This window comes from Pezoporus occidentalis, unplaced genomic scaffold (assembly GCF_034315485.1).
Source record: "Pezoporus occidentalis ecotype Australia unplaced genomic scaffold, CSIRO_AGI_Poc_V1 ctg7, whole genome shotgun sequence".
NCBI classification, from domain to species: Eukaryota; Metazoa; Chordata; class Aves; order Psittaciformes; family Psittacidae; genus Pezoporus; species Pezoporus occidentalis.
The window spans coordinates 520,537-546,969 of NW_026916052.1; the positions used below are offsets into that span (position 1 = coordinate 520,537).

Consider the following 26,433-nt stretch of genomic DNA (forward strand, 5'->3'; position numbering starts at 1 on the left):
TCCATCTAATCCAATTCATGTCACCCTTATCTCATTGCATCTTTCACTTGTATCTATTTTTCTTCCACTTCTGTGTCTTCCCTTCTGCATTCATCCCTCCTCACTTTAGCCACTCCCCTCCTGTGCAACTCCTTATTTGCTTTCCTCTAAATATTGCTTCTCTTTCATCTTTCCCTTTGTCCTTCATAGCAACCCACTGTTGCTTTTCTAGGCTTTTCCACTCTCTTTAGCTTGGCTAAAGATGTTGCCTCCCCACAGCTTGCATTCACTTCTCTTGTACCCACCCACCTGTCCATTCTTTAGTTCTCCTAGGCCTGGTGCCTTCCTTCTGGTCTGTCTTGCCCATCTTTCCTTCTTGGACTGTTCTGCAGAGCAGTTTCTGTCCTGCTCTATCAAGTTTATCAGCCTGCCTGGCTAGCTTTGGTGCTTTCTAGTTGCCTAAGACCTGGGCTGAGCAAGCCCTGATTTTCACCAGAGCCTGCCCAGCTGGTCCCTCCTTGAGCCCAGCGAGCCCTCCCAGGTCCCTGGGGTGCATGGTCCTCTCCCTGTGCAACAGCACGCAGCAGTGCAAGGGTCACAGCAAGGAGGCTGTGACTTTTTACTACTCCTCGACAACAAAAAGGAGTAATGATAATTTGACTTGTATGAGGTGACTTAGCTGAAAAAATGCTAAAAATTTCAGAAGTAAGTTTAAATAAAAAGAGTGCAGCTAATCTAGAAAAGGCTTTTAGCCAAGTTTCCTCAGATAATATGAATGGGGAAGATTGCTGCATAAAAGAAAGCAATGGGTGTTCAGAATAAATCAAACTTGGATTCCACAGTGACAAAAAAAAACCCAAGCACAAGCCCAAAACTTTATTAATGTGTGTGTAGTTATTGTGCTTTAGAGCTGACAAATGAGATTCTTATTGGAATCCAGGATTCTGAGGAAACAGATAGATTCTGGTTGTCCCTCAAAGCAAGCTGTTACTTAAACAACCTGAACTGAATTTTCTGCTTTCCTATTTTCTCAAGTCCATATGTTTGTGAGACGGTGAAATTGAGCTGCATACATGTATAATTAAGAGGCCCTGCTTATTTCCAGTGTGGGTACAGCAAGTGTCACCCTGGGAAAGGAGCAGGACCAGGAAGAGGGGTGCCCCACAGGAGCAGGGATGGTGGCTGTGGCTCTTGTTGCTGTGAGGTCTCTTCTGCATCTTGGACCAGTGCTGTGGGAAAAAGGAGAGCTCTTGAAGCAGGGGAGAGGTAGTTCAAAGGAAGTTATTTTTAAGAGCAAGTAGGCTTTGTTTTCTAGCCCAGTCAGAACGTGCTGTTTTCTAAAATAAATTATAGTTATTACTGGCAGCTTCACCACAGTAAGACTGGATTTTAGGAACGAGAAAGCCTCTAATTTGTTTACAGCCTTGCAATTACAAATATGCTTTAACAAAACAGCATCTTAAAACAGATCTGAATAAACATTATTCCCACATTAAAGTGGTTATTCAAAAAAACCCAAGTGTGTGTGTGCGTAATACAGAGCGAGTCAAGCTATGCATCAATTGTTTTGAGGGAGGAGGTTGGTTGTGTTTGGTTTTTGTTCTTTTAGCCTTGCAAACCGCCTAATTGGCAAAAGCTGATAATAGATGACTGGTCCAAATGAGAATGAGATGCACCCCACAAAGGTGTTTATTAGCCTGTGTGAGAAACTTGGCAAATTCCTGGAAAGTTGGGTGTTCAGAGCTGTGTGTAAGAGAGCTGACATTTTGCATACTTTGGAGAAGGTGGGGAAACGTACTCATCAAAACAGTCTTGCTACTGAGTGAATGTCGTGGATGTGTCTGTTACGGGTGCTCCCACATAGAACTTGAGTTCTGTGGAAACAGAAGAGAGATCATCCTGATCACATAAGCCTTCACTAACAGGCAGCTCAGTAAAATGCTGTACAATAAAATTAAAGCCTTGCTTTATGCTACCAAGAATGCCAGATTTAATGTGTTAAAATACAGGACATACAAAAGCCATTTAAGAGCTGTTCTGTTGCCATCCCACCTCTTCTAGATCATAAGAAAGTACCACTGACACCTGTGCTAAAAATGACTTTCAGGCCAGTGTCCTTTCAGTTCTGAATGAAGCTTGTACCACCCACATAATGAAACCCCATTGGAGGGTGAATTTTCTTCAGTCTGTGAGAAGCATAAGGAAGGCCAGGTTTACTGGCTGTTTTGGGTCCCTCTGGCATGTCTGGAGCTAAGAGCAGCTGTGCATCAGATTTATGCAGGGCAAAATCTCATGTATGTCCCCTCTGGCACAGCTGGTTTGTAATCTAGGCCAGGCAATGCTATTGCAAGGTAGCAAAGCCTGCCATGGGAGTGGTGGAGAGCCTAAACCAGGACTATGTGGCCTGAATTTAGATGTTTTTGCAGGCTCTTTTTAGAAAAGGTACTCATCATTCTGGGCTGTGCGCAAGCCGCAACCTCAAGTGAGTTCTGGATCCCAAGCAATTACCCTTCTCCTATGAAAAACTAAACTGTACTCCTGTGGATATTCTTAGACTCCTCATTTTTTTTTCCCATGTGTGAGAAAGAGCCCTATTGCTTCACATGTAATCCCGGGGAAGAGGGATCTTGTGCATTGAGTCACCAGCCCAAATGAGAGCCGTGTTGAGAGGGGAGAGCAGGGGAGTTTGCTGGCAGCAGGTAGCACCTAGGGCATGAAGTCCTGCCCAGTGCCAGCTCTTCTTTTGGAGCAGCTGTGTGCCATCCCTGGATCAGAGCTCTCATCCATGGTCCAGGGAGGGACCATGTGGCATTTGATGCCCCTCTTCGGGTGGGGAAGAAATAGGGTGCAAAACTCAGTTCTCTAAATCTGTTACTTCATGTATAAGGCTTGACAGGTTGAGACTTTAAAATTTCAGTCTTTAGATCAAAGCGGTAATAGTAAGTTTGATGACAAGGCTGAGACCTGTAAACTAACCATGAGGTTACTTCCAGAGGTCTGTATTCTGCCATAATTATTAGGTATATTGATTAGACTACTTAACTGAGACCTCAAAAGCCTTGAGTTTGTTCCCAGGTCTTCTGCTGGCCTAGGATATTGTTCTGAGCAAGTCACTGTTGTGCTTAACTCTCCTCTCCCTGTGCTGTAACAGGTACAGTGAGTATCGCTAGTTTTTCCTGTTGCTTCAGGATTAATGTAGTAATCCTAATTACTGGGTAATCCCATGTAATTCTTTGGTACCCATGTTAAACTCTTATAACAATTCTTGGACTTTTGTTTGGTTTAATATCAGGTTCTTTCAATATGTTTGTGGCATAACAGGCAAATTTGAGTTGAGAATAAAGCACATAAGCTAGATGTTTCTGCTGAAACAGTCAGTGAAGAAAGGGTTGGGAATATCCTTAGGATATGAATGGGACAGTTCACAACTCATAGCTTTTTTTCATGCTGGTACTAGGCAAATCATAGCACAATTTGAAATCAATTATCTCTGCGGCCAAACAGGCAATAGATATATTTTAAAGTGACACTTTCTATTTTGAAGCATAGTGTTATGGAAGGAAATAGATTCTGTAGCACAGCAATGAATGAACAGACAAGTCTCAGCCTTAATTAGTTTAATTCTGCTTGACCAGATTTCAAACCAGATGGTGTTTGAAATTGATGGCAGTGGCATTTTTACTTACAGGAGTGAGTAACAGAGACCAGAATAGGGATATACAAGTGAAAGATGAGGGAAAATGCCTGTGAGATTCTGAAGAGATGGCACAAAACAGTAAAAGTATTTTTGGAGAAAAGTTACAGACCAATGAAACTTACTTTTAATAGCCTAATAAGGTAACATTAAAGTTGAGGTACGCTGTCAGTTGGTTATTATCATTAGTGTGTGTATAGAGGCTGCTCCATCTCAACTGTAAAACTTTTCAGCCTCCTGCCAGTGTGAACCAAAAGCTTGTCTGCAGAGATGATTTTGGGTACCCAAAAGTTGTTCTGCAGGTGGAAAAGTCACATGGAAAAGGAAATTTTGGTAGTATGACTGTGTTTAAATTAGGAGCTTGTTTGTTAGTGTTGGGATGTTACATTTTTACATGTTACTATGCTGTTACAACTCTTCAGTGCAGATAAAAATGTTTACAGAAAGTATCTTACACCCATATGGATTGTATAGGAAATATTTATCTCAATAAGACTTTTACCAGGATAACTAAAGGATGTATTTTGTGCTCAATCAAAATAGGAAAATGGGATACAGACTAAAACTTGGCTGGTTGTGCAGGACTCCTCTGAATCACCCTTCCCCAAGCCTGACTTAGCCGTGATTCCCAATAGTTACGCCTCACATACCTGAGTCATTTGGCATGTAATTTTCAGATAAATTATGAAATTAATTGCCAAGCTTGGGGCTTCTGCGAGCCCAGCCATGCGTGTGCCAGAGACATGTGGAGCAGTGGCTTGGGATAAATGGCTGTGGTAGGAGGCCGCAGGGATGCAGATGCACTGCCATGTTGTGCTTTTTACTCTTCTCTTGCTCTTGGAGAGTTTTTTCCTAGTCATTTCAGCTTTGCCAGCACACATTTCCGTGCAGGGAGCTTTTGGTGACGTGGAGTTGGTTACGTACCCTGGCAGAGCACTCCCAGTCTAGACACCACTATCTCCATTTAAATACTGAAGGTGTAAGTCACTTGGAAGAAAATGAGTAATAATCATGAAACCCAGTCACAAACCTGTTGTGGCCCACCTTTCCCATGCTGGAAGTACTCATCACAATGGTGTTGTCTGATTGGCATATAAAGCCTGTAAGAAGCAGTATGTTTATGTTTTTATTATTATGGCTCTTTACCACTGCAGGGAAAACAAGTCTGCAAGGCTTGTGGTTTGGAATGGAAAAGAAAGAGACATTTTCTAAAACCACTAGATAATCAAATTAAAAAGGCTTTTTAATTGTTTCAGCCCTAAAGCTAGTTTTGGGCAATATGGGACCAATTAGATTATTAAAACCACAGTTTCTGATCTCTATCTATTATTCTTATGGCTTGAGCAGCCCAAACCTTTAGAAGGTGATTTTTATTAGGTGTCATCACCTCCCTTGGCTGCAGTTACATCATTAAGGGGAAGCTTCACTAATGCCACTGTTAAATAAGGCAGAGTTTCTGTTTAAAATGGACTTTAAATCTTTAATTAGGAAAAGGGAAAAAAAAAAATAAAGTTGCCTGCTTCCCTCTCTGCTTTTATTTTTTTTTCCTCCTAAATAGAAGCGAGTAGGTCTGGAAGACCTATTGAATTTTCTCTCCATGCCGAAGAGACACACACAAGATTTCCCTAAACCAACCTTACACTCATTGTATTTATTGCACAAGAAGTAGGGATCCTTGGTCATTGTGTGCTACAGACAGCGGGAGACTCGGAACGTTGGCAGTGTTGTAGTGAGATTTGTTTTTTCCCTCCTTGTGGAAGCTGAAAAAAACGCTGTGTGGTCATACTGTTGAAGTTGTTCTTATGCTTCTGGATTCTCCCTCTTTTCCTCCCCACTCTGCAAAAGTAAATGTCAAGTGTCTGCAGTGAAAAGTAGTTATGTGTGAGTGTCTTGGGCTTTAAGGTATTAGAAGGGTGTGCCCTGTGAATTGATACTGGTGTATAGATGCCTTAACTCATGAAGGAGGTTTGTTTGTAGAAGTATTATTAGATCAGCTAGTATGGTTGGAGGAAGACAGGACAGATGATTTGAAAGGTCTGCCTATCCCAAAGCTTTTTTGCTTTTTTTTTTCAGTTGCATCAGTTAGACTAATAAAAGATATTATTATGTCTCTCTACAAGCCTTGAGTTTGTTTTATCCTCAGACCATCTTAGCTAGGACACCACTGTTTCTTGACTGTTGGCTCTTGCAGGTTAGGATGGAGATTATAATGGTAGGAAATATGGCTTAACAAATGATTTTTTTTTTTTTTTTTGGCAGGGAAAGGGGGAGAATTCTGTGGTTTGTTTTTTTTTCTTGATTAAATGTCTAAGGTGTTTAAACAGCAGGTATTGCAAGAAATCTGAGTAAGTACATTTCAATACAGCTTTGTGCTGTGTTTTTCTTTCAAAGCATTTAACTGGGCAACTGCACATGGTGCTGATGAAATCACTGTCTTAGTTGCACTTTAAAAGCCTAACAGATAATTCTTTTTGTTTGCAGTCAAAGCACAAAATGTTACAAAATGTTTTGCTATTTAGCATGAATGTTAGTAACTTTTGAGACTATTGCTTGAAAGTCATTCACATGTGTAAGTAAATGACATTTATATGTAGAGAGGTAATATAAATGTAATTGGTATTCAAAGTAGTAGAAATCTGATAAGTCCATGTTTTAAAATCTAGAGTTCTGTATTTTCCAAGCATATGAAAATCTACTGTGAAATTGCTTAGCCAATTTGTCCTTTGTCCTGCATCAGGTGTGTGGCCAGTGGAGAAGAGGTGTTAGCCATGTACCTGCTTTCCCATCCAAGAGCTCTATTTCCTTTGAAGGTGCTGCTTTCCCTTTTGTAAAAGGGGAATGGTCCAGTGCTTCTGGTTTTCTGCTGCTGCTATGCATGGCTTGGGAACAAATTATGGTCCCCAGGGAAGCAGCCTTTTAGCATTCTAGGTTAGGGACAGATTGCTTTCCTCTGAACCAATAGGAGAAGCAAAGCAGAAATTCTCTCTAGTTTGTCCTTTTCTTCACACAGCTTGTTCTTGAAACAGCCCATTCATGCAGCCACCTCAGTCAGAGTACCTCATCATCCAGATTTCTGTCATTTTAAGTAATTTTAGTGTTTTCAATAAGGCTAGTACTTATTGTAGTGTTTTAGCTTTTCTCTTTTAGGTGTCCTTGTTCAGTAGATAATGAATAAAACTCTTGACAGTCATCTGCAGAGAGTGGCTCCACTTCACTGCCCTGTTTTCCAGATAGCCAGATGACGGAGAGAAAAGAAGAAGTGGTGGGAACAGAAAAGCACTGTGAGCAACTTCCTAAACAGGAAAGATCAGATGTACAAAGCCAAGATCGTGCTAGCACTAGTCCGGTGCTACCAGAGTCTGCCAAATTTGCAGCACTGTAAGGCCGGTTTACTTTACAATTTTGTACTTCAAAGTTATGATGTAAGCTGTTTTGTTTCACTGAGTAGAAATGACATAAACTTTTAATTAACCTCTCTTTCTTTTTGTTTTATTGAAAACAAGAAAAAAGTTCCTCATAGTAGTTTTGAAACATTTTTGTGTCAAGTTACCAGGGCAGCAGGCAAAGGCAGATAATCTACCGGGTAACTTCTCAGCAAGACAGTTCTGTCTTGCAAGTAATAAGTGGACCTGAGGCGTCTGTGCAAGATGAGCTCTCCGTGGATGCAATGCACGTGTTCATAGATGAAAATGGTGAGTTTCTGTAGTTGGAATAATTAAAATGTGTGAGGAAATTCTAAAGAAACTTTGGATGCCCTGGAAGGATATTTCTCTTGTCTGTTACTGATTGCATGTTTTTCTGTGTAAATCAAAGAAAAGGGCTTACTAATTTAAAGTCAGGTCAGCAATACCTGGAGTTTTCAAAATCCACCAGTGACCATCAGAGACCTAAGACTTACACAGTGCATGAAGTATCTTCCAAACATCATCCTCAGAAAATGCTGGTTACGCCAGAAGACTATGTCTGTCTTTGCAGAACCACCGCTGGCTGTTTCTGCCTGGTGAAGGGTTTTGCACTGGCCTGGCTGAGCAAAATGTTCCTCCTCTTTACTGTTCTGTTTTTTGGCTGGCTCACACGGAGCTCTCTCTAACGTGATAGTTGCCTTTGTTCAGAGCTGTGGTCTGCTACCTCTTTCAAGAGAATTAATGAGTGACCTGGTCATGTCCTGAGCCTGTGCTTGGTCTGCTGCTGCTCTGCAGCTATTCCTAGAGCCTGAAACTGTGATATACTTGGTGACTGGTTGTTTGAACTTGGTGTAATGCCTGGTGATGTACTGGCCCATACCTGTGAAAGGCAGATGTCCCAAAACCTGTGTTTCCCTTAAAGCTGCCTTCAAAACCGGTATGGAATTGAGTTCTCCTGGTAGCTGGGTTTGTGACCCCAGAGATGCTTTGGTTTTCTGCCAGTTCCCAGCCCTGCTTGCAGTCCTGCAGCTCCCTGGTGTGCTGTGGGACTAAGAGCAGCAGCTGCCAGTCAGGCGAATAGCATGGCCTCTGGGTCAATGAGCAGTGACCCTTCACTTGTTGCTGCATATGCAATGAGGGAGTAGCAGTGGTTACACTTTTAACAGTTTTTCCCTGGTGTGTGCCTCCTGACCTCAACTTTGTGAACTAAAAGAAAAAATTCTATTATTTCACATTTTACGGCAGACATATGTTGATAGATGGCCTTTGCACTTACTATACATACCTTTTAGATTTTAACTGTAACGTCTATGTTTTGATTTGTCTCAGATTTCCAGTTCAAATGTTAGTTTGCTTTCTGAAGTATAAAATAAGCCTAGTACACACACTAAAAACCATGTTTATAAATGTGCATGACCTAAAATGTACTTTTTATAAACTTTGTATGTAAAAGAAATGATCACATTACTGAACTGATTTTATTTTTTTCCTCTAATGTCTAAAGGGGAAATTAGATCCTGTTATTTAAAGGCTGGCTGTCAGAAGGAAGGAAATTTTCGACATCAGCTATCAAATTTTGATTGTCTTTCAAATGCTCAGTAAGTAAGCCCTTATTTCCAAAAATGTTAAAAGTTTTCTTTGCTAGAAGCTATGAAACTGATTGTAGCTGTGAAGGATGCATGTGAAGAGTACTAGAGAATACATGTGCTAACCTCTTCTAGAGACATCAAAGCATTTTTTGTTTTGTGCTAGAACAGTGGCTGCTTTGTAAGAATATTGGTAAAGAAAAGTGAAAAAGAAGACCAGAATTACTTTCATTACTTTCTGGGAATAGCCAGAGTCAAGTGTGGTGATTATAAATAAGATAAAGTGGGACTGTTACCAACTATTCTCTCAACTTTGTCTTGCACATTCCTGTGCCTGCTGTGTCCTTTGTGAATTTTTAGTGCTGGGTCAGTATCAGCCAGTGACACTGCTTCCTGTTGATTCTAGCAGCAGAACCTTTCACCATGCACGAAATCTCTAATGATAGTTTGCCACTTTGAGGAAGTATCTGAAGAATTTTACTTTTTCAAAGGTCTTTTTAGAGAGATCCACATAAAGCCCATATTCATTACTGTGGTTTCCATGCTGTCCTATATGATCTGTTGTTTGCTTATCTGTAAAAAGAATTTTAACTATTCATAAGTATTTTTATTAAATAATTTGATGTTTTTCACATTGTTATACAGCATATGAAAAAGTTGAATGAGGCGCTGAGAAGGGTCATTGTTAATAGTAAATACTGTTCCTCAGGTGTTCAGCTTTCAGTGGAGACTTTTGAAAAGCTTGGGACCGTGTTAAGAGCAGTGTTAGCATTTTAGATAGAATGCTATTATGAGACAAGAATATAATGCTTTTAATAGTCAGTGGGCAAAGATTAAAAAAAATAATAATTTGAGTTCATCTACAGTAGAAATGTTCTGTCTTTAGAAGAGCAAAATAAAAAAAACAACAACAGCAACAAAAAACCCCCAACCTGGTAGAGTTCAATTTTGACCTAAAATCAAACATTTTACTTTGGGGCTGTTTAACTCCTTCAACTCATTTCGTTTTACCTTGCACTTAATACTCCCCTTTTCCCCCATCATGTAGCTATGAACTTGAATCTGTCCTAAATTCATAAATATTTTACTCTCTGTCCCCTGACGTTGATCAGTTAATCTGTTTTTTATCAAAAGAACAATGTTCCTGCTCGTGTAAGGTGTCTTTGATCTGTCTTTGCTAGCTGTTTATGCGATATCACTGTTTTCCTGTACTATGTTAAGTGCTGGTTTTTAGTTTGTCCTTTGCAGACCTCCAGGGATGTGATTTATTTTTAAGGGGTCTGCTAAACACTGTTAATAAAATCAAGTTCAGATATGCTTTGCAGTCATTTACATGCACTTAATTTCTAAAGGTTAGCATTTTACCTGGAAATCGTGGGAGTACAGTGACAGTTCAGGCTGGGGAGCAGAACAAACCAGCAAAGACGAGTGGGTTCCCAGGACTGTTTCTGTATGGAAGTCAATGGAAAGACAGAACACAAGCTTTTCCAAGAACAGAGCAGCGTGAAGGAAAGTACAAAGCAGAAGTTTACATGAAAATCAAGGAGTAAGGACAAGGGACTGCTCATACTGGTTTTTGCAACGGCAGTTTGTGATATGTTTAGGCCAGAAAGATTAGTTAGAGCTGTTTGTTTAATGGGCAATTCCTGCCATCTATACATAGATTGAAGGGTAGTACAGGAAGGAAATGGTTTTTGTTTTTTCTTCAGGTGTTCACCATCATGTAATTTTGTATTTAGACAGTATGGAACACTTACAACATACAGAAAACAGAGGGGCAAATCTACTCTAAAGACAGTTCAGGAAAGAGCATCTTTACCTTACCTCTTTCCCCTGTTCCTACCTGCACGCTTGCACATCACTTAGGTTAATTTCTTATCCGTGGTTAAAGATAAGCCAAATAATCACAGCTATTAATTAGTGATCTTTTTATTACTGAAGAAAAGAGTAAACAGAATAACAAAAAGCACAAAGCATAATCAATGATTGCTTGTTCCAGTCTCAGTATGTCTGTCTGTGGAGAGCTCTTGACAAAATTCAATTTCTTGAGGGTGGGCTGTCCTGTGGTGATGTTCCTTGTGTGAGTAGTCCACACAAACAGGAGATGCTGCTATTATGAAAGTATATTAGAAAAGAGACATGGGAAACCTCTGTGAGATATCCTTGGCTTATCTCTCAGCCCATGAGAAAGTTTACTAAGGAGAAGACACTGACAGTACTTCATATGTGCTTGAGATGGTGCAGAAACAACAGCTTCAGGCTTAGTGTCTGAATCCATGAATGAGCCATCTAGATTAGACTGAGGTCAGAGGATGAGGGAGAAAATGCCTGGACATAAGAGGTGGCATCCTCCTTGAATAGTAGGGATAGGGTTCCGATCCTGGGGAGCCCAGATTTAGAGTCTCAAATACGCTTACAGAGAACGATAGGTCTGCAGTAGTTGTGTATAAACTCTTAAAACACTTCACTAGTCATGCCGGCTTTACACTATTAAGCTGCTCCTAAATGGAAAATGTCAAACTGAGTTGAGTCAGTGGAGTAACTATGTGGATGAGCATAGACCATGCCCTGATGATGACAGGCCAGGTGATGGCAAGAGATCTCTTGCTTTGGGGGTGTTGTTGGGAGAAGCAGCAGATCAGAGGCACTGGCATACGAGGAGCTGTGGTACTTCTGTGACTAACACTGCAGCTTATGAAAGAGGAAGGAATTTTGACTGCGGAGGGTATGAACTCTGGCTGGTTTGTCAAAAATAACATGATTGCCTTATGAATTGGCCATAGGTAAATACCTTTTAACTAAGTTATGCAGAACTGGAGAAGGTATTTAAATATCATTCAAAAGAAGCCCTTCAAGAAAGCCTTGAATCAGACTAATGTTTAACAATCTATAATTCAAATTGTGACTTGCTGTTTCTGCCTATTGAGTCCTACTATTGTCTGCTCAGTAGTAAATTATTAACTGCTCTTAATGTCTTAACAGGCATTTCACAACACATTATTAGGAACTGAAATTAAAGTAGTATTTCAATGGCATGTAAACATTATATGTTCTTGGCATGCCTTCTGAAATTCATTTCTCACAAATAATGCAAAATCTTAACAATGCTGCTCTGTCACAGAATTGATGCTGTTATGTTGTTTGGGCTAGTTTTTATTCTTCACTTTTGTGTACTTCCTGCTCTTCCTTTGCTTGTAAATTGCTAGATGGACAACAATGGATTACAATATGCCAGAGAAAGCAGATGTCCAAGTTTGAAGGAGTCTTAAGTTTACTTAAAAACTTAAGTTAGCCAAGTTAAATTTAAAGGAAGATTTTATGTTGTAATGGTCACCCTGAAAAGATAATTCCTTTTCCATCTTAGCCCTCACTTTGGCAGGTGATTCTTGTTACTAAGTTTGGTAAGTTCTTCAAGCATTGGCAGGTAGCTAATGAATTTCCCAGTTATTGTCCATGTAATTACTCTGGCCCCACTTTTGTCTATTATCTTGCCAGCAGCACCTCTTGCTAGCAGTCCCTGTGGAATGTGTTCCCTACTGAGTTAATTACCCCTAAATTTGATGCTTATATTACCTTGCCAACTTCACCTCTAGCCATAAATTGCTTTGTGACAGGCTTTGACAAGACAAAGTGTAAACTGTTTTCTCAGCTCATGAATTATGTTAGAAACTAGTTACAGGGAGACCATCTGAATCTGTTTTTAAGTGGGAAATTGGAAGTAGCTTTCTGATCTTGAAAACCATTCTTCTGCCCCATTGCATTAAATCCTTTACCAGTCTTTGTCTCTCTTACAGTGACTCCTTAATGTTTCTATGCTGTCCGTTTTGAGGATGTGCTGAGCTTCTGGGAAAGCAGATAAGAATGAGAAAGTTCAGATTTGTGTAAAACAGGTGCCTGGTGTAAGCATGAACTGCCTTTTTGCATGGTCAGTTTGACTTCTTACCAAATGGCTACTAGGTTTATGTCTCACCTGTATAGAACTGTTACAGTTTCAAGTTAGAATTCTTCCCATTAGATTGGCAATACAGAATAAATCATTAACAAGAATGCATCATTAAAAAACGAGCTGAAAGAATGTATACTTTAAAGCATTGTTAGAGGTGTATAGCTGTTTTATGGGGTCAGGAGAAAGAACTTGGAGTTAATAAATGTCTTACAAATAAGGAGGTGTCACTGACACACCTTTTCTGTCTGCCACTCTGTGACAGAAAGCAGATGTTTCTGAGGGATTTCTTTAACTACTTTGTCTTTTGTAATTAAATAACTGAGTCAGTTCTGATAAGCAGTCAAAAAGGTAAATGTGAGCTATCATGTTATCTTGGCATTTCATGGAAGTGGCTCATAAATATCAGCGAAAACATAAACCCTTAAAAGTTTCAGCAATTAGAATCAATGACTTTTGCATGCTGCATGATCTGTCCCCCATACAGAGGCTAATAGGGCCATAAGGTATATATCAATTCTGATACATAAATATAAGAGCAGTCATATATTCTGTGCATATTTGCTGTACAAGTTAGCGTATTTTTAAATGTTTGCCTTTCTAAATGTGCCTTCTTTGCATACTGGGGCACATACTGAAGGTGCTCAGCCTTCAAAGCATGTGTGCTCATACCTGTTGAAGAAAAAAGTATCAGTATTTTATACCTCTTAGTAATGCAGCTGTCCTCAACACGTGAATGAAGTACTTTTCTTTCTAAATTAATTAAGAAGTTCTCTCTCCTGGTTTCACATCTATGAAAAACTCTGTCCAACTAATGTAAATAGTTGCCGTTGCCGTTTCTTTTCTCTGCATCCTTGCAATTTTTTCTGTTTAAAGCACAGAGTTTTCTTTGGTGTGTATGCAGAAACATATGTGCTATGGTTAGCTGCACTTCAAAAAGCATAGAAGGTGGTCCACACACAAAATCCTGATGTGGATATGGCCATACCAACTTGGGAATGTTCTCAATTTTTGCTACAAAACTGAGGTGTGTGTAGCTTTAAGGAAGAATGTGGGTTGGGTTTATTTTTTTGTGTGGAGATGTTTTATTAAGTAGAAAAAAGCTAAGGGATGCTTTCTGAGGATAGGGGCCAGTTCTGTCTCTTAAATCAAATATTAGATCTTCTAAAGCAAACTGGACTTGTGCCCACACAAGCTGTGTAAGCATTTGGCCTTTTTTCTTTCTTTCTAGAAATACTCGGGGTTTAGTGAATGCAATTTAGAAGAATACTGCTTGTGTTCTTGAGCCCATTTCCTTCTCTCCTGTGTTGAACTCCTGAGAAATAAAACATACTGAAACTCCCAGTTCTGTGCAGGATATCATTACACACATGTATTGATTTTTAAAGAGACAGAGTTGGTGTGTCTTCAGAACAATCCAGGTTTTCACTGACAGTGATTCAACTTTGTGATGCAAAAGCATTTGATTAGTTCAAATGCGTATAATAGGTTTAAGTGCTGGACCTCATGCTGCAGTTTATCACTTTGTGTGTCTGGCAACAGTCAACAGTAGCCATAAATTACATCAGGATGATTCTGTGCTGCGTATGTGTCATAGAAGCTGGAGTTTAAAATAAACATGGAAGATAGGCCACAGAAATGGATGTATGGCATGCAGCTGAAATATTTGAGAAATGGAGCAGTGTTGTGGTTCAACCCTGGCTGGCAACTAAGTCCCACACAGCTGCTCACTCACTCCCTGCCCCGTGGGACGGGGGAGAGAATCAGAAGAGTAAAAGTGAGAAAACTCACAAGTTGAGATAAAGAGAGTTTCATAGGTAAAGCAAAAGCTAAGCGTAAGCAAAGCAAAGTAAGGAGTTCACTCACCACTTCCCATCAGCGGGCAGGTGTCCAGCCATCCCCAGGACAGCAGGGCTCCATTACACCTAACACTTACTTGGGAAGACAAATGCCATCTGAATGTCCCCCTCTTCCTTCTTCTTCTTCCCCCAGTTTTATATACTGAGCATATAAATATCCCTTGGGTCAGTTGGGGTCAGCTGTCTTGTCTGTGTCCCCTCCCCAGTTCTTATGCAGCCCCAGCCCACTTGCTGGTGGGGTGGTGTGAGGAGCAGGAAATGCCTTGACTTTATGTAAGCACTGCTCAGCAATAACTAAAAATGTCCCTAAAATTGACACTTTTCTCAGCACGAATCCAAAACATTACCACAAAGTAGCTACTATGTGGGCAGTTAACTCCCTCCCAGCCAAAAGCAGCACAAGCAGGAAGAATGATTTGGGCATAATAAAAAAGAACAACTTTCTTTTCTCTTTCTTAGCTGCAGATTCTCCCTCTTTTGCTTGAAATCACTTCTATTTATATACACCTAACTTGCTGTATAGCTTTAAAAGGAGCATTATTCTACTTTAAACCTTCTCCCGCTTTCTTGATAATGAATCTTTTTTTTTAAAATTAATGTATGTAATTTTGAAAATAATATAATTTTACATATATATAAATAATTGTATGTGTGGTTTATTGTTAGATGTGGTTCATCCGTACCAATACAGTTCATGGATTTATATTATACTTTACATGTCTAAAATGCTTTGCAGTACAGATAGAAAACTCTATTAAGAAAAAAAGAATTGTGCTTAAATTTTGTTTTGAGAACTATTATTTTTCCAGCAGCAGCAGTGCCAGCAGATTAAAAAGAGGTAGCTGCAGCAAAACAGTGGCTAACAAGTACTAAGAAAACAATTTAAGTTTCCTGCCAGTACAGCTGCAGAGTGCTAGTGTTTCTGGCCCTGGGCAAAAAAGATAACTTCAAATCAATGAGTTAACTTATTTGAGTTGCATTCACATTCCTGAATAAGCTACTTGAGTGCATAATACTACGTGAAAGTATCTATCTGAATGCCTTAGTGGTACTGTATGTCTCCTGTGTAAATCCATTAATACTTTAGCTTGTTCACTGATGGAAAATTCCCCAAACCTTTGAGGTTTATTCCTCATAGGAGTAGACTATATTATTTTATTTTTAGTGTTTGTTTGTTTTATTCCTCATAGGAGTAGATTATATTATTTTAGTGTTTCAAAACACCATTTTAGAATGACAAAATACTGCATCACTAAAACATCTTTGTATATCTCAGCAAGGTGACCCAAATAACAAAGATCACCCACTGCTCTAGTAATAGGCTGCTGACTCTTAAAGATTTCTTAAAGCTGCTTGGCAGGTTGTGCAGTTCTGCAGCCAAGCACATTTTTAAATGGATGCGACAAATGTTATATAGGTCTTTTTGGGATTCAGCAATTTCAGATTAGGTGGTCACCTGAGCATAGTGCTTCTTGAACACATAAATGAGAGTGGTGTATGCATGTGCACCCTGAAAATGGGAATGTTTGATTTATGATGAAGCCATTGATTTTTCTGAAAAGTACTCTTTACAAACTCAGTGGCATTTTCCTGCTGCCTTTCTGGGGGACAGGAGGAAACCCTTCTGTGAGCTTGGCCAGTTAAAATCCTTTCCTGTATTCACATGTATTCATATATATGTTTTAGCCCATCTCACTCTGAGCATGGGACAGAAAAGTGTGTTTGCATGGGACTCCGAGACTGGAAGTATTTGCTACACACAGAGATTTTTGCTGCCACATGATGGCAGCAAAATCCTGCTCAGGACTAGGAGCCTCGGTAGTCCTCTAGCTTTTGGGATTTGCTTCCCTTCCCTCTCCTCACCGTTTTAGAAGGAGAGCTAAAAGGGTCGTTTTAAAATACTCTGGAGATAATGGAACCGCGGGTACTGTTAATGCATTAATTCCAGTAAAGCTTGATCTTCTAAATGCATCCTCCGGTTCATTAGCTAGTGCATGCTGTTTATGTTTTAAGTTTTTAGTACGTTTATCTTTGCTCTGAAATGTACTAGGCTTACAAATTACCAGTTTACATGTTTGTTAACCAAATAAAACCTGAATACTAAGAAGTCAGAGTGGATCCCATTCTTACACCTGAGTAAGGCGGTGTTCGTAACTTCCTACGTTCACATTGCCCGCAGTGCTACTGGTAACATGATTTACAATGCCTTTCTGTCTATCTGTAGTTTCTAACTCAATGAGTTTAATATATACCACTGCTCATTTTGTAGTCTATTGCAAAACTTTAATGGTGATCTTGTATCTTTTTCTATTTTGTCAGTAAATCTGTATATCCAGCTTTCCCATTCTGTAAACTCGATCATTCTATCTTATTACCCTTAGTGTTGGTGTTATTGCTAGTTAAAACACATACCAAAAATCTCCCCTAAATCCTGTTATATGAGTAGCAAAATAAAAAGGACAAAGAGGAAGGTGCTTTTTTTTTTTTTTACTGTGACTGTTTGGACATTGCTTACAAAGTTCCTTGTCCTTTCTCCTATATGCAGGTTAAAATGAAGTTTAGCCAAGACCTGCAGAACACCTTTATTAGTGGGAAATTATTTGTGATGTGCCTGTATTATGAGCTTACCTTAAGAGGTGTTCAGACGCAGGCTAGCTAACCCTTAACAAAGAGGATGATTTAGGCTGGATTATATTTCAATGGCAAGTGGTAGAAGGCAACTGTCCTCTACTAATCAGAGAGAGAGGAGGAAGATCTTTCCAGCTCTATGTGGTTGTACTAAAACATTCTGAGTGCTACATGATTGCTCAGCTAGCTGATGTTTACTCTGTGTTCTTACAAAGCTGAATTAGGAGGCAGAAAAAAGTTCCTGACTTTATAACCAGTTATCGGTAGAGGGTGCAATGTAGCTTTTGCATTTGAGCTTCATAGGCTGTATGTTTACCAAAGATATTTTTAGTTAATAATCTATTATTCAAAATTTAGTTCAATTATACCTTTGCTTACATTAGCAGTGCAGTTTAGTGCAGTAGATCTTGATAACATTAATTTGATTCTGCAAATGAACAGATTTTCAATTTAGCAAGATTCCATGTTATGCTGTGATCAGCTCTGTTATAATGATTTTATGATGAGAGAGTGTTTGCTCCTATTTACGTATGGTAATAAATTTATGGAATCTAGTTTATAGGCTTACAAAAACACAAACACCATCATCACATTTCTTACTGGTATTTGCTGTCAGTGTGATAACAATGTCACCAGATGAGATATACAGCTTCTGAGTAGCTGTGGAAGCAATCCAAAATCAGGGTGTAGCAAGTGAGTGTCATAAGAAGGTTGTGTGGAAAACAGGGGTAAGGACGAAAAAGCAGCAAACAAGAGCTGAAGGGAATGGAAGATGAGGAAAGAGTAAGAGGATACAGGGAGATGAGGATGATGAATAAAAGGTTTAGGAGGCAGATGAAGACCAGATGATAGCTTGTGACTTTGGAATTGTTGCTTTGCTAGCTCCACTTTCCCAACTTCTCTGCTCTACTTGCTTTTTCAGGCCTATGAGGCTTCCTCTTTCCCTCAGTGTCCCAGCTGCTTGTGGACTTTTCTGCTGGTGGCTGATAGGTGCAGCTATGAAGTTTTTCTGTAAATGCAAAACAGAGTATGGGCTGTCTTGGCTTTTTTTGTTATCTTCAAGTCTAGTGGGAGATTATTTGAACTCTTAAGATTATTCTTGGAAGAAGCCTTATGAGTAGAAGAATTTTGATTTCTGAGAACTGATAGAGTACCAGGTGAGTATCTTGGCCTGTCTAATCTGTCCTTTTGCCATTTCCATTCTTGGTAAACATGGAATGGAGTACATGGTCCAATCTAGAAATACTCTTGACTCCACTTGGCTTTTGTAGGAAGATAGTTAAAGATGCAGAAAGTTTTTTGATATTAACTCTACATTTAGGAAGGCACAAGCAGCTACTGTTCTATTCCCCTCATCTTTTGTTGGGCTGCCTTTTGGGCAGGAATTCCCAGGGTAGTGTTCCTGCATAACCTGGGCTACACTTGCCTTTTCTCTGCTGGGAACAGGGAGTCCCAGGTTTGCAACCACAGTGACAAGGAACTGGACAGGTCATCCTGAGGAAACAAGACAAAAATAATCCATTGCTTTCCTTCAAGCCGGACAAGGTCACCCTTGAGTAGGGCACTTCAAAACAAGAAAAAGGCATGGCTGTCCTCTATAGTCTTTATCTGTGGGAATCTTCCTCCTGGGAGTCATGCTTCTAGGCTTCCTCCCCTTTCTTCCTGCCTAAATCTTTTGGTTGAGATCCAGGATCTTGGATCAGTTCCCATCCTCTCTGTACTCTTATAGTTTTTACTGCTGACAAGGTGCTAAACAGGACCCACAAAGAAGATTCTTCTGGAGGGTTGCCTTGTAGCTGGGACATCAAGTGGGTTGTGTTAGACCAAGTCCTCACTCACTAGGAAGTCCAAAGGGAAAATATAGCTGTCCTGACTTTGTGGAGCAGATCATGCTTCTGCCTGTAGCAGGAGAAGTGGGGAATGCAGGGGAAGCCATTAAGATCAGGAAGATGGGGTGCTGTCATTTCTATTCAACTGGTAGCTCTGCTGAAGTGGCAGATGGTGAATTGTACTTCTGGGATCCAAGCCTGATAGCAATCAAGGCTCTGAAACTAAACTACCTGGCTTGGAGACCATCAGCAGGATGGCTCCTTTGGTGACATCTGGAGGCTGCTGATGTGCCTGTAGGTCCAGGCAGAGCTAGCAAGTCCTGCAGGGAAGAAGGAGAGAGCATGCATGTTTCAAACTGTTGGTGTGACTCTTCAGCCCTGCTTTTAAGCAATTTGGACATTGAACCTTATCTCTGCAGCTTAACTTATCAACCACAAATGTGTGGCACAGCCACAATTTTAAAATGCCTTTTAAAATGAGTCTAACAAGTGTTAGGTTTCAGTCTTTAGGAAGTGGTGCCAAAAGGCTAGGAAGGTTGAGTTATCTCAAATTAGTAAGATGGCTTGGGGGCAAGCATTAGGGGTATACAAAATGATAGTTTTATTCTTTGTCCTGTTGCCTGGTTTCCGGGCTGACTGTAGGCAGATCACTGTAGTTTCTTCTTACTTGTCTTTCCTTTGTGCAAAATAGGAACAATAGGTATTGACTACATTGTATGAGCACCAGGGTGCTTTCACCTCATTTAGATACAAAAGTAATAAGAGCTAAGGCAAGCATCTAGATGCAGAGGAATAATGAGCATAAAGCAGGGTGCGTGATATATAAATCCCATTTGGCAAAGAATAAACAAGAAGTATTCAAAATAAAATAGATCTTTTCCTCAAGTAACAATTATTTCATTTTGTCCTGGGCTCAGCAGTAGCAGTCATTTTTCTCCTTGGTAGCTGGTGCAGCACTGTGTTTTGACTTTCGGCCTGGGAACAGAGCTGATAACAATGATGTTTTGGTTTGGCCAAGGGCTTTGTGAGCCTCATGCTCTGCCAGGGAGGAGGGAAAGCCAGGAGGAAGCAGAGACAGGACACCTGACCCAAACTGACCAAAGAGGTATTCCATACCACAGCACGTCATGCCCGGGAAGTAACTGAGAGTGAGCCGGAAGGGCTAGGGACTGCAAGGTTAGACAAGGTATCGGTCCGTGCTTGGTCAGGCTGGGGGGGGGGGCGAGTTATTGGTTGGCTGGTGCTGAAGTGTTGTATTCTCTTCCCTTGTTATTTCCTTTATCATTGTTATCACTGGTGGTAGCAGTAGTGATCTGTGTTATACCTTAGTTACTAAACTGTTCTTATCTCAACCCATGGGAGTTGCATTCGTTTCGATTCTCCTCTCCGTCCCTCTGGGGAGGGCAAGAAGGGGGGAAGTGAGTAAACAAGCTGCATGACTGGGTTTAAACCATGACATATTTCAATATAGTTCTTACTGAAACTCCATCAGTCATGCCATGATAGCATACCATTTCTGCAGCCATACAGGTATCGCTGCAGTATGTGCAGATTTCCTCAAGTACTGTATCTACAACATAAAGGAGTAAACATGGGAAAAAGGGAAAAATAGCATCTTGCTCAGGGTTCTCCTGAGGTGAGTTTACATTCAGTACAGGGAATATCTGTATCTGAACTAGCCTTATGTTAACTAGATCATGTATTGTTGTCATCTTGCTAGGGCAGACAGAAGTTCTTGTAGCCCGAATTCTCAGTAGGATAAATTACTACTTGCTGAATTCAGTGCAGGCGATGTCAGAGTAGCTTTGTAGCTAAGTGAGCTTGTTTGAAAGCTAATCCAGGATCTCTGCAGTAACTATCCTGCAGTTTTGCTCTGTAAATAATATCGCTCTTGACCTGAATTATTATGAGTGGACAGAAAAAGGCACTTCTGAAGTGTGATTCATTGTAAGTGCTCATCTGAGGATGAGAAAAAATGAGATACAGAGGTATCTGTTTCTCTGTGGTGGATGTAGTAACCCATGTGTATCTAAATGTGGGTGTTCACTGCTTTGCGGAGCTCTGCTATTTTTCAGGTAGGGAGGTGGAAGGCTCCATCTCTTGTGAGCAAACCAGTAACATAATTACAGGCTTCTTCCTGTAACATTTCAGAAATACTAGGAAAATACTGCTTCTTAAAACAGTCTCTTTCCCTTCTTCCCTCTGCGCCCAGTGAATTACAGTTCAGCTCCTCTAGTACTACTACTTCAGAGAGCCAAGAACCGTCTTCCAGGGATCAAGCAGCAAGTGCGCTTCAGCAGCAGCTCCTGCTGATGGTGGCACGAAGGACCCTTTCGGAAAGCCCACGGGTACGTTGTAGTATCTCTGTTTCTAGCATCTTGATGAACTACTTTATAAACAAATGCTGCAGGCTCGTTCCTGAGACAGTTTTGTTGATTTTCTTTACTACTTTGCTTGGTATTGCTCTTGTGGGAGAAGATGTATTTTATCAACGGATGCAATTCAGCTGCTTTCTGCTGACACTGAGTAGTGTCTTAGGGGTGTGTTTAAAGACTCCATCACCTAAAAAGTTGATCTTTTGTCTTGTATCTTCATTCTTATTTTGTTTGAAAGAAGGAGAACACAGCTGTTAGGGGTTTAGATGCACCACCTGATTTTAATAGTATAAAGTGTTTATTCCAAATTCATTACTGATCTAAAACCTCATGTCTGGTTTCACTTTTCTGAATCAGGCAGCCAGGCTTCTGGATGTCTGTTGTGGAATGTCAAACCCATCTCCCTGGTGTAGCTGGCAAAAGAAAAAGGCCCTCAGAGTTCAGTTTGTATGGTAATATGTGGACATGAACTTTACAGTGTTTGGGGTCTGTGACCAATGGCTTAAGGCTGTAATCTGTTTTTACAATTCCATTTATAATAAGCTTAACCTTCTCTTGTCTTCCGTGACAGATGCTAACTTGATATTTCTGAATAACCTTAAAATGCCAGTTAATTATCTTTCATCTTAGAGTTTGCACAGGAACTTAAAGCTAGAAGTAACTTGTATAGAAGAACTATATTAAATTTAAAATAAGGAAAATTTTCTGAACTGTGTATTTCATATTTGAACAGAATCATTCATCTAAGGGTATCTATCTAAGGTATTTATAATCTTGTAAATTAGAGGACAATAGTCATACCGTTCCCCCCTCACCCCGCCCCCCACTTCTGAGAAAACTGCACCATTTAAAATACATCGGTCAAGATCACATAGCAAGTTTGTAACAAGGCCAGGCAGTAATTTCAGTACTTCCTGGTTTCTGATTATTTTTATTTTTTTTTTTTATTAAACATAGAATTATGAGCCTTTGTAAGTCAGGAAAAGTTTTGTCATCATTTTCAATGAACCTAGGGTTTCAGGCTCTGACACAATATAACTTATGAAGTGAACTTTTATAAGACCTTTTTCTGATAGAAGGCATAATTAGGCTTAGTGACTTGCTCAGGGCTAGTCAGAGAGTTTCCCAAACACAACTCCAGAACCTCATTTCAGACTAAGTACTGCAAGCCTCATGCAATGGACCTCATCCAAATGTTACAGTTCCTCAGGAGCCAAGATGTTCACTTACGCACTCAGTTAAACATGTGTTAAGCTGTTCTGAAGACTGACCAACAATGAGATCATCAGGAGTTGTTAGTGGACTTTATGCCACCATTTGGATTTTTTTGTTTTGTTTATTTATTTATATAGTGAGCATCTAGATCAGATGAGTGAAATTAATGATTGCAGTTGATTGAGTTTCACATTACTTTCTGTTGGGGAAATAGGACTCAAGAGAAACAAAACTGTTGACAGTATTGGCAACTGTACTATTTTGAAATATGTTTTTGCTGTAAAAAGTGCCCAAACTCCACAATTAAGTGACCTGATGAAGTGGTAATAGAAATATTAAAATTTGGAGCAGCTAAACTACTTTTAGGTGAATGGCGGGGCATCCCCTTGAATGTCTGAACTCTCAGAAATATGAGTTACTGTCATGTGCTGATAATGGCTGAGTTACCCAGCACTGCATGGTTGTACACTTTCAGTCAGTTGGGTGCATGAGATAAAATAACATAAACTTGAATTTCTTTCCCCAAAGCTTAAGCTAGCCTGTTTTGCCTTGCACTTGCCAGGAGACTGAGGATATCAGTGAGTCAGTTCCCAGGACACACAACAATAAATTCACATGTGTCACATGTAAATTACAAGTAATATTCCTCCTCCTGGAAAGTGAAAATTAGAAATTTTTCCAATAATCTGAAAGAAAATTTAACAATTCCTTCGTGCAGGTGGACAGTTTGTTTAAAAAGCCCTATTTTTTCTAACAGATACAGATCAAGAAGATGGTCATCTACTTCACACAGAAATTCCCTTCTCTGATGAGGAAAGTTAATCTAGCACAAAGATTGCCTGGAGTTCCACAATAGATATATTTGTTACCTAATTTTGATTAGTTATCTTTAACAGTGGGTGGGGGGTATAGAAGGAGGTTGAAAGCCACTAGACTTTACAGTCACTAGAAGGCTCAAATTCTTCTTGAAAGAAAAACAAGTCATTCCCTCCTGCCATAAAATCAATTATTGGTGTTCCTTGTAAAGAAATCACTACTTTGCAGAGGGGTTTTTTTGTTCTGTTGTCTAGCTTTGCAGGCTTTGCTGATGGTCTGTAGATAAGCCTCCCTACCCACAAGTGTTGGTGAAGGAGTGCAGGGGTGAAGTTGGAGATCTGAAATGCTGTAGTTCAGGCAGACAAGAAACGGCCTTAGAGTCTGACAAAAGCAATATTCAAAAGAATGGATTTATGATTGTGATGGTAAGATTAGAGACTCTTACACTAGTGATGTTTATGATGCTTGTGCTTGTTTGCAGTTGGGTTTTTCTCCTCTTGCTGTTCTTGAGGGTGCACACCTGATGTGGTAGTAGAAGCATCTCCAGAAAGATAAACAAAGCTGTGTTCTGGAAGGAGAGCTGATGAGTTTAAAGCCTAGTTGATCTTTTTGATTAAAAAGAAGGATCTGTCCTATCACATGTGATTTTGTGTTGTGCTGTAATTAGTCTGGCACATAGAAAGATCTCCAAATAGATATTTTAGACAAGCAGTGGATTAGGGCAAAAATGAGTTGTTTTTAAATGGGTATTTAGTATTTATGTTTAAAGCATATTATCACTGTTGGGCTCAAAAATTGATACAGCATCTGTCTGTCTGCAGCTATGAAGCTGGTGTGACATTTTCATTTCTAATTTAAAATGAAAGAAAATAAATATGCTTCCACTATTTCTTTTTTGAAAGAAAAAATCTTAACCTTTATGTAAATTTGGCCCTTTAAATACCTGCTTTGCTGGCAGCCATATGTCAATGTGGAAGAGTTTGATGTATTTCTGGTTTGTTTGTTTTTAAAGCAACCCAGCCAGGACCCTGAGGATTCTGCATGTTCTTCGGCACAGCGGAAGCTGAACAGACAGTTTTACAGATTTATTATATTCCCTGGCAAATGGATCAGAGTCTGGTATGATCGTCTTGCCTTGTTGGCATTGTTAGACAGGTAAGATTTCTTTTTTTTTTTAATGTAGGTCTACGTAGTGTTACAGTTGATGGCTCCACATGTTCATAAAGCAACGCAGACCACTGGAGAAAGAAAAAGTGAGCATTGTATTAGTGTTTTATATTCAGGTTGAGTAGATAGGTGCTGGTTTGCTTTACGTTGAAGAAAGTGTTTCTCTTCAGAGTTGCTTTTGGTAGTTCTTGCTACCCTTCATCTTTAATCAAAGACTTTGATTAGTGTGAGCACCAAGCCTGTCGGATAGTCTTGAATTTCCCTCTCAGCTGTTAGATCAATGGTTCTGAGCTTTCTGCTGAGAGTTTATTTTTTGTGTGTGTGCAAAAATAGAGAAGTAGATGGGTCCCAGGGTACTGTAAAAACAAAGTACTCCAGTTTTTAAGGGAAAAAAAAATAGAGTGGTATTAGGAGGAGCTCTTTCAGCTGCTCCCTCTGTTCCAGTTCAGCTTTATTTGTTCAGAGAAAATTTCTTGCCAAGGCATCATTCCTTTTTCTAGTCCTCAAGCTTCGACATTGAATCTTTAGGTAATGTATAGTGGCAACACAGCCAGTACCCTTTGCTAGTAGACATCATGGTAATCTGCTGGACTACTAGGACTTTAAAACATGTTAGCCTACATACCTAATGCTGCTGGCTCTCCTATCCCTGCTATTGGGTGGGTGCTATGCCATGTATTTTAATGTGGGCTACACATCAGAAACTTCAGATGAGCTTTATATACTGCAGAAATCAGGCCGTATAGTCAGCAAGCTTAGGTCCAGAGCAGATACTTACCTGTGGTGTCTTATCTCTCTGTTTCAATCACATGGAAAGCATGTTCTGATAAACTCTTGTTGCAGCTTGAATATTAACATTGTTTTTTTATCTCAGCTTCCATGTTCTAATAGAACGGATAAAACTAATAAAACATCAGATGACAAATTTGGTCTTTCATCTAATTCTTTGTTGTCAGATGTGTATTTTTCACTAACTGAATGCCTTATTTCCTCCTTTAAATGTTGTTTGTTTGGATGTGGGTTTGGTTTTTTTTTGTGGTTGGGTTTTTTTGGTTGCATGTTTGTGGTTTTTTTTTGTGGGTTTTTCTGTGCAATTACATTTGAGATGTAAGATTGGAGGGTGCTGGACTTCAGTTCATTGCCTTTTTTTCCTATACATTTTAGGTATCATAGTGGATAAGGTCTTTGACACAGGGGTGAAATAGTGTTGAACGGGGAAATGTAGTTTTGGGAGCATAACCTCAGATCCTGTAAATTCTGAGAGCTCCAGCACTGACAGTTCATACCACCTGCAAATGGACCTGCCTTGCTCTAACAAATATATAAATATTTCTACTTCTTTTAACATTTTTATTCACATAGGACTGAAGATATAAAGGAGAATGTATTTGCTGTACTTCTAGTAGTTCTCGTTTCACTTCTTGGATTCCTGACTCTGAATCAAGGCTTCTGTAAAGACTTCTGGGTTCTGTTGTTCTGTCTGGTGATGGCCAGCTGCCAGTATTCTCTCCTAAAGGTAGTAGCCAAGTTGCTGAATTCTCTTCTAATTTTGACAAAGACAGAATTCCATAAGCAACCTTTTTTCTTCTGTTTTGTTTTTAGAGTGTTCAGCCTGATCCTGCTTCACCAATACATGTAAGTCTCAGCCAGTAGAAAGAGTCTTTCTCCTTTATTATCACTTGTGTACTGTGAAACAGTTGGCTGTTCAGTGAAACACAGGTGTAAGTAGTTTGCTGTTCTACGTGATTTATGAAAATCAGCAAGATGTCTGTGATTTTAGACTTTGTACTATGTTTAATAAATCATAAGCTATTTGAAAAGTGCTTTTCCTTTAAGCTAAAATGCCTCTGGAGTAGTTTGCTGAAATCGAATCCTGTGGCATCAGAGAAGCCTTTTCTTTGCTTTCCTTTAGAAACAGTGACTGAAAACATCAGAATT

At 39.7% G+C, this 26,433-nt stretch overlaps 1 protein-coding gene across 1 annotated transcript in view; it reads left to right on the forward strand.

Annotated features, from left to right (window-relative positions):
- The window catches only part of PCNX2 (pecanex 2), a 154,671-nt gene that overhangs the window by 15,055 nt on the left and 113,183 nt on the right, over window positions 1-26,433 (forward strand). Inside the window, exons 6-12 of the mRNA XM_062641709.1 lie at window positions 6,904-7,051; window positions 7,220-7,365; window positions 8,582-8,675; window positions 21,135-21,270; window positions 24,341-24,483; window positions 25,858-26,011; window positions 26,098-26,130. Coding sequence (XP_062497693.1) covers window positions 6,904-7,051; window positions 7,220-7,365; window positions 8,582-8,675; window positions 21,135-21,270; window positions 24,341-24,483; window positions 25,858-26,011; window positions 26,098-26,130 — 854 coding nt within the window. The remainder of the gene's footprint in view (window positions 1-6,903; window positions 7,052-7,219; window positions 7,366-8,581; window positions 8,676-21,134; window positions 21,271-24,340; window positions 24,484-25,857; window positions 26,012-26,097; window positions 26,131-26,433) is intronic.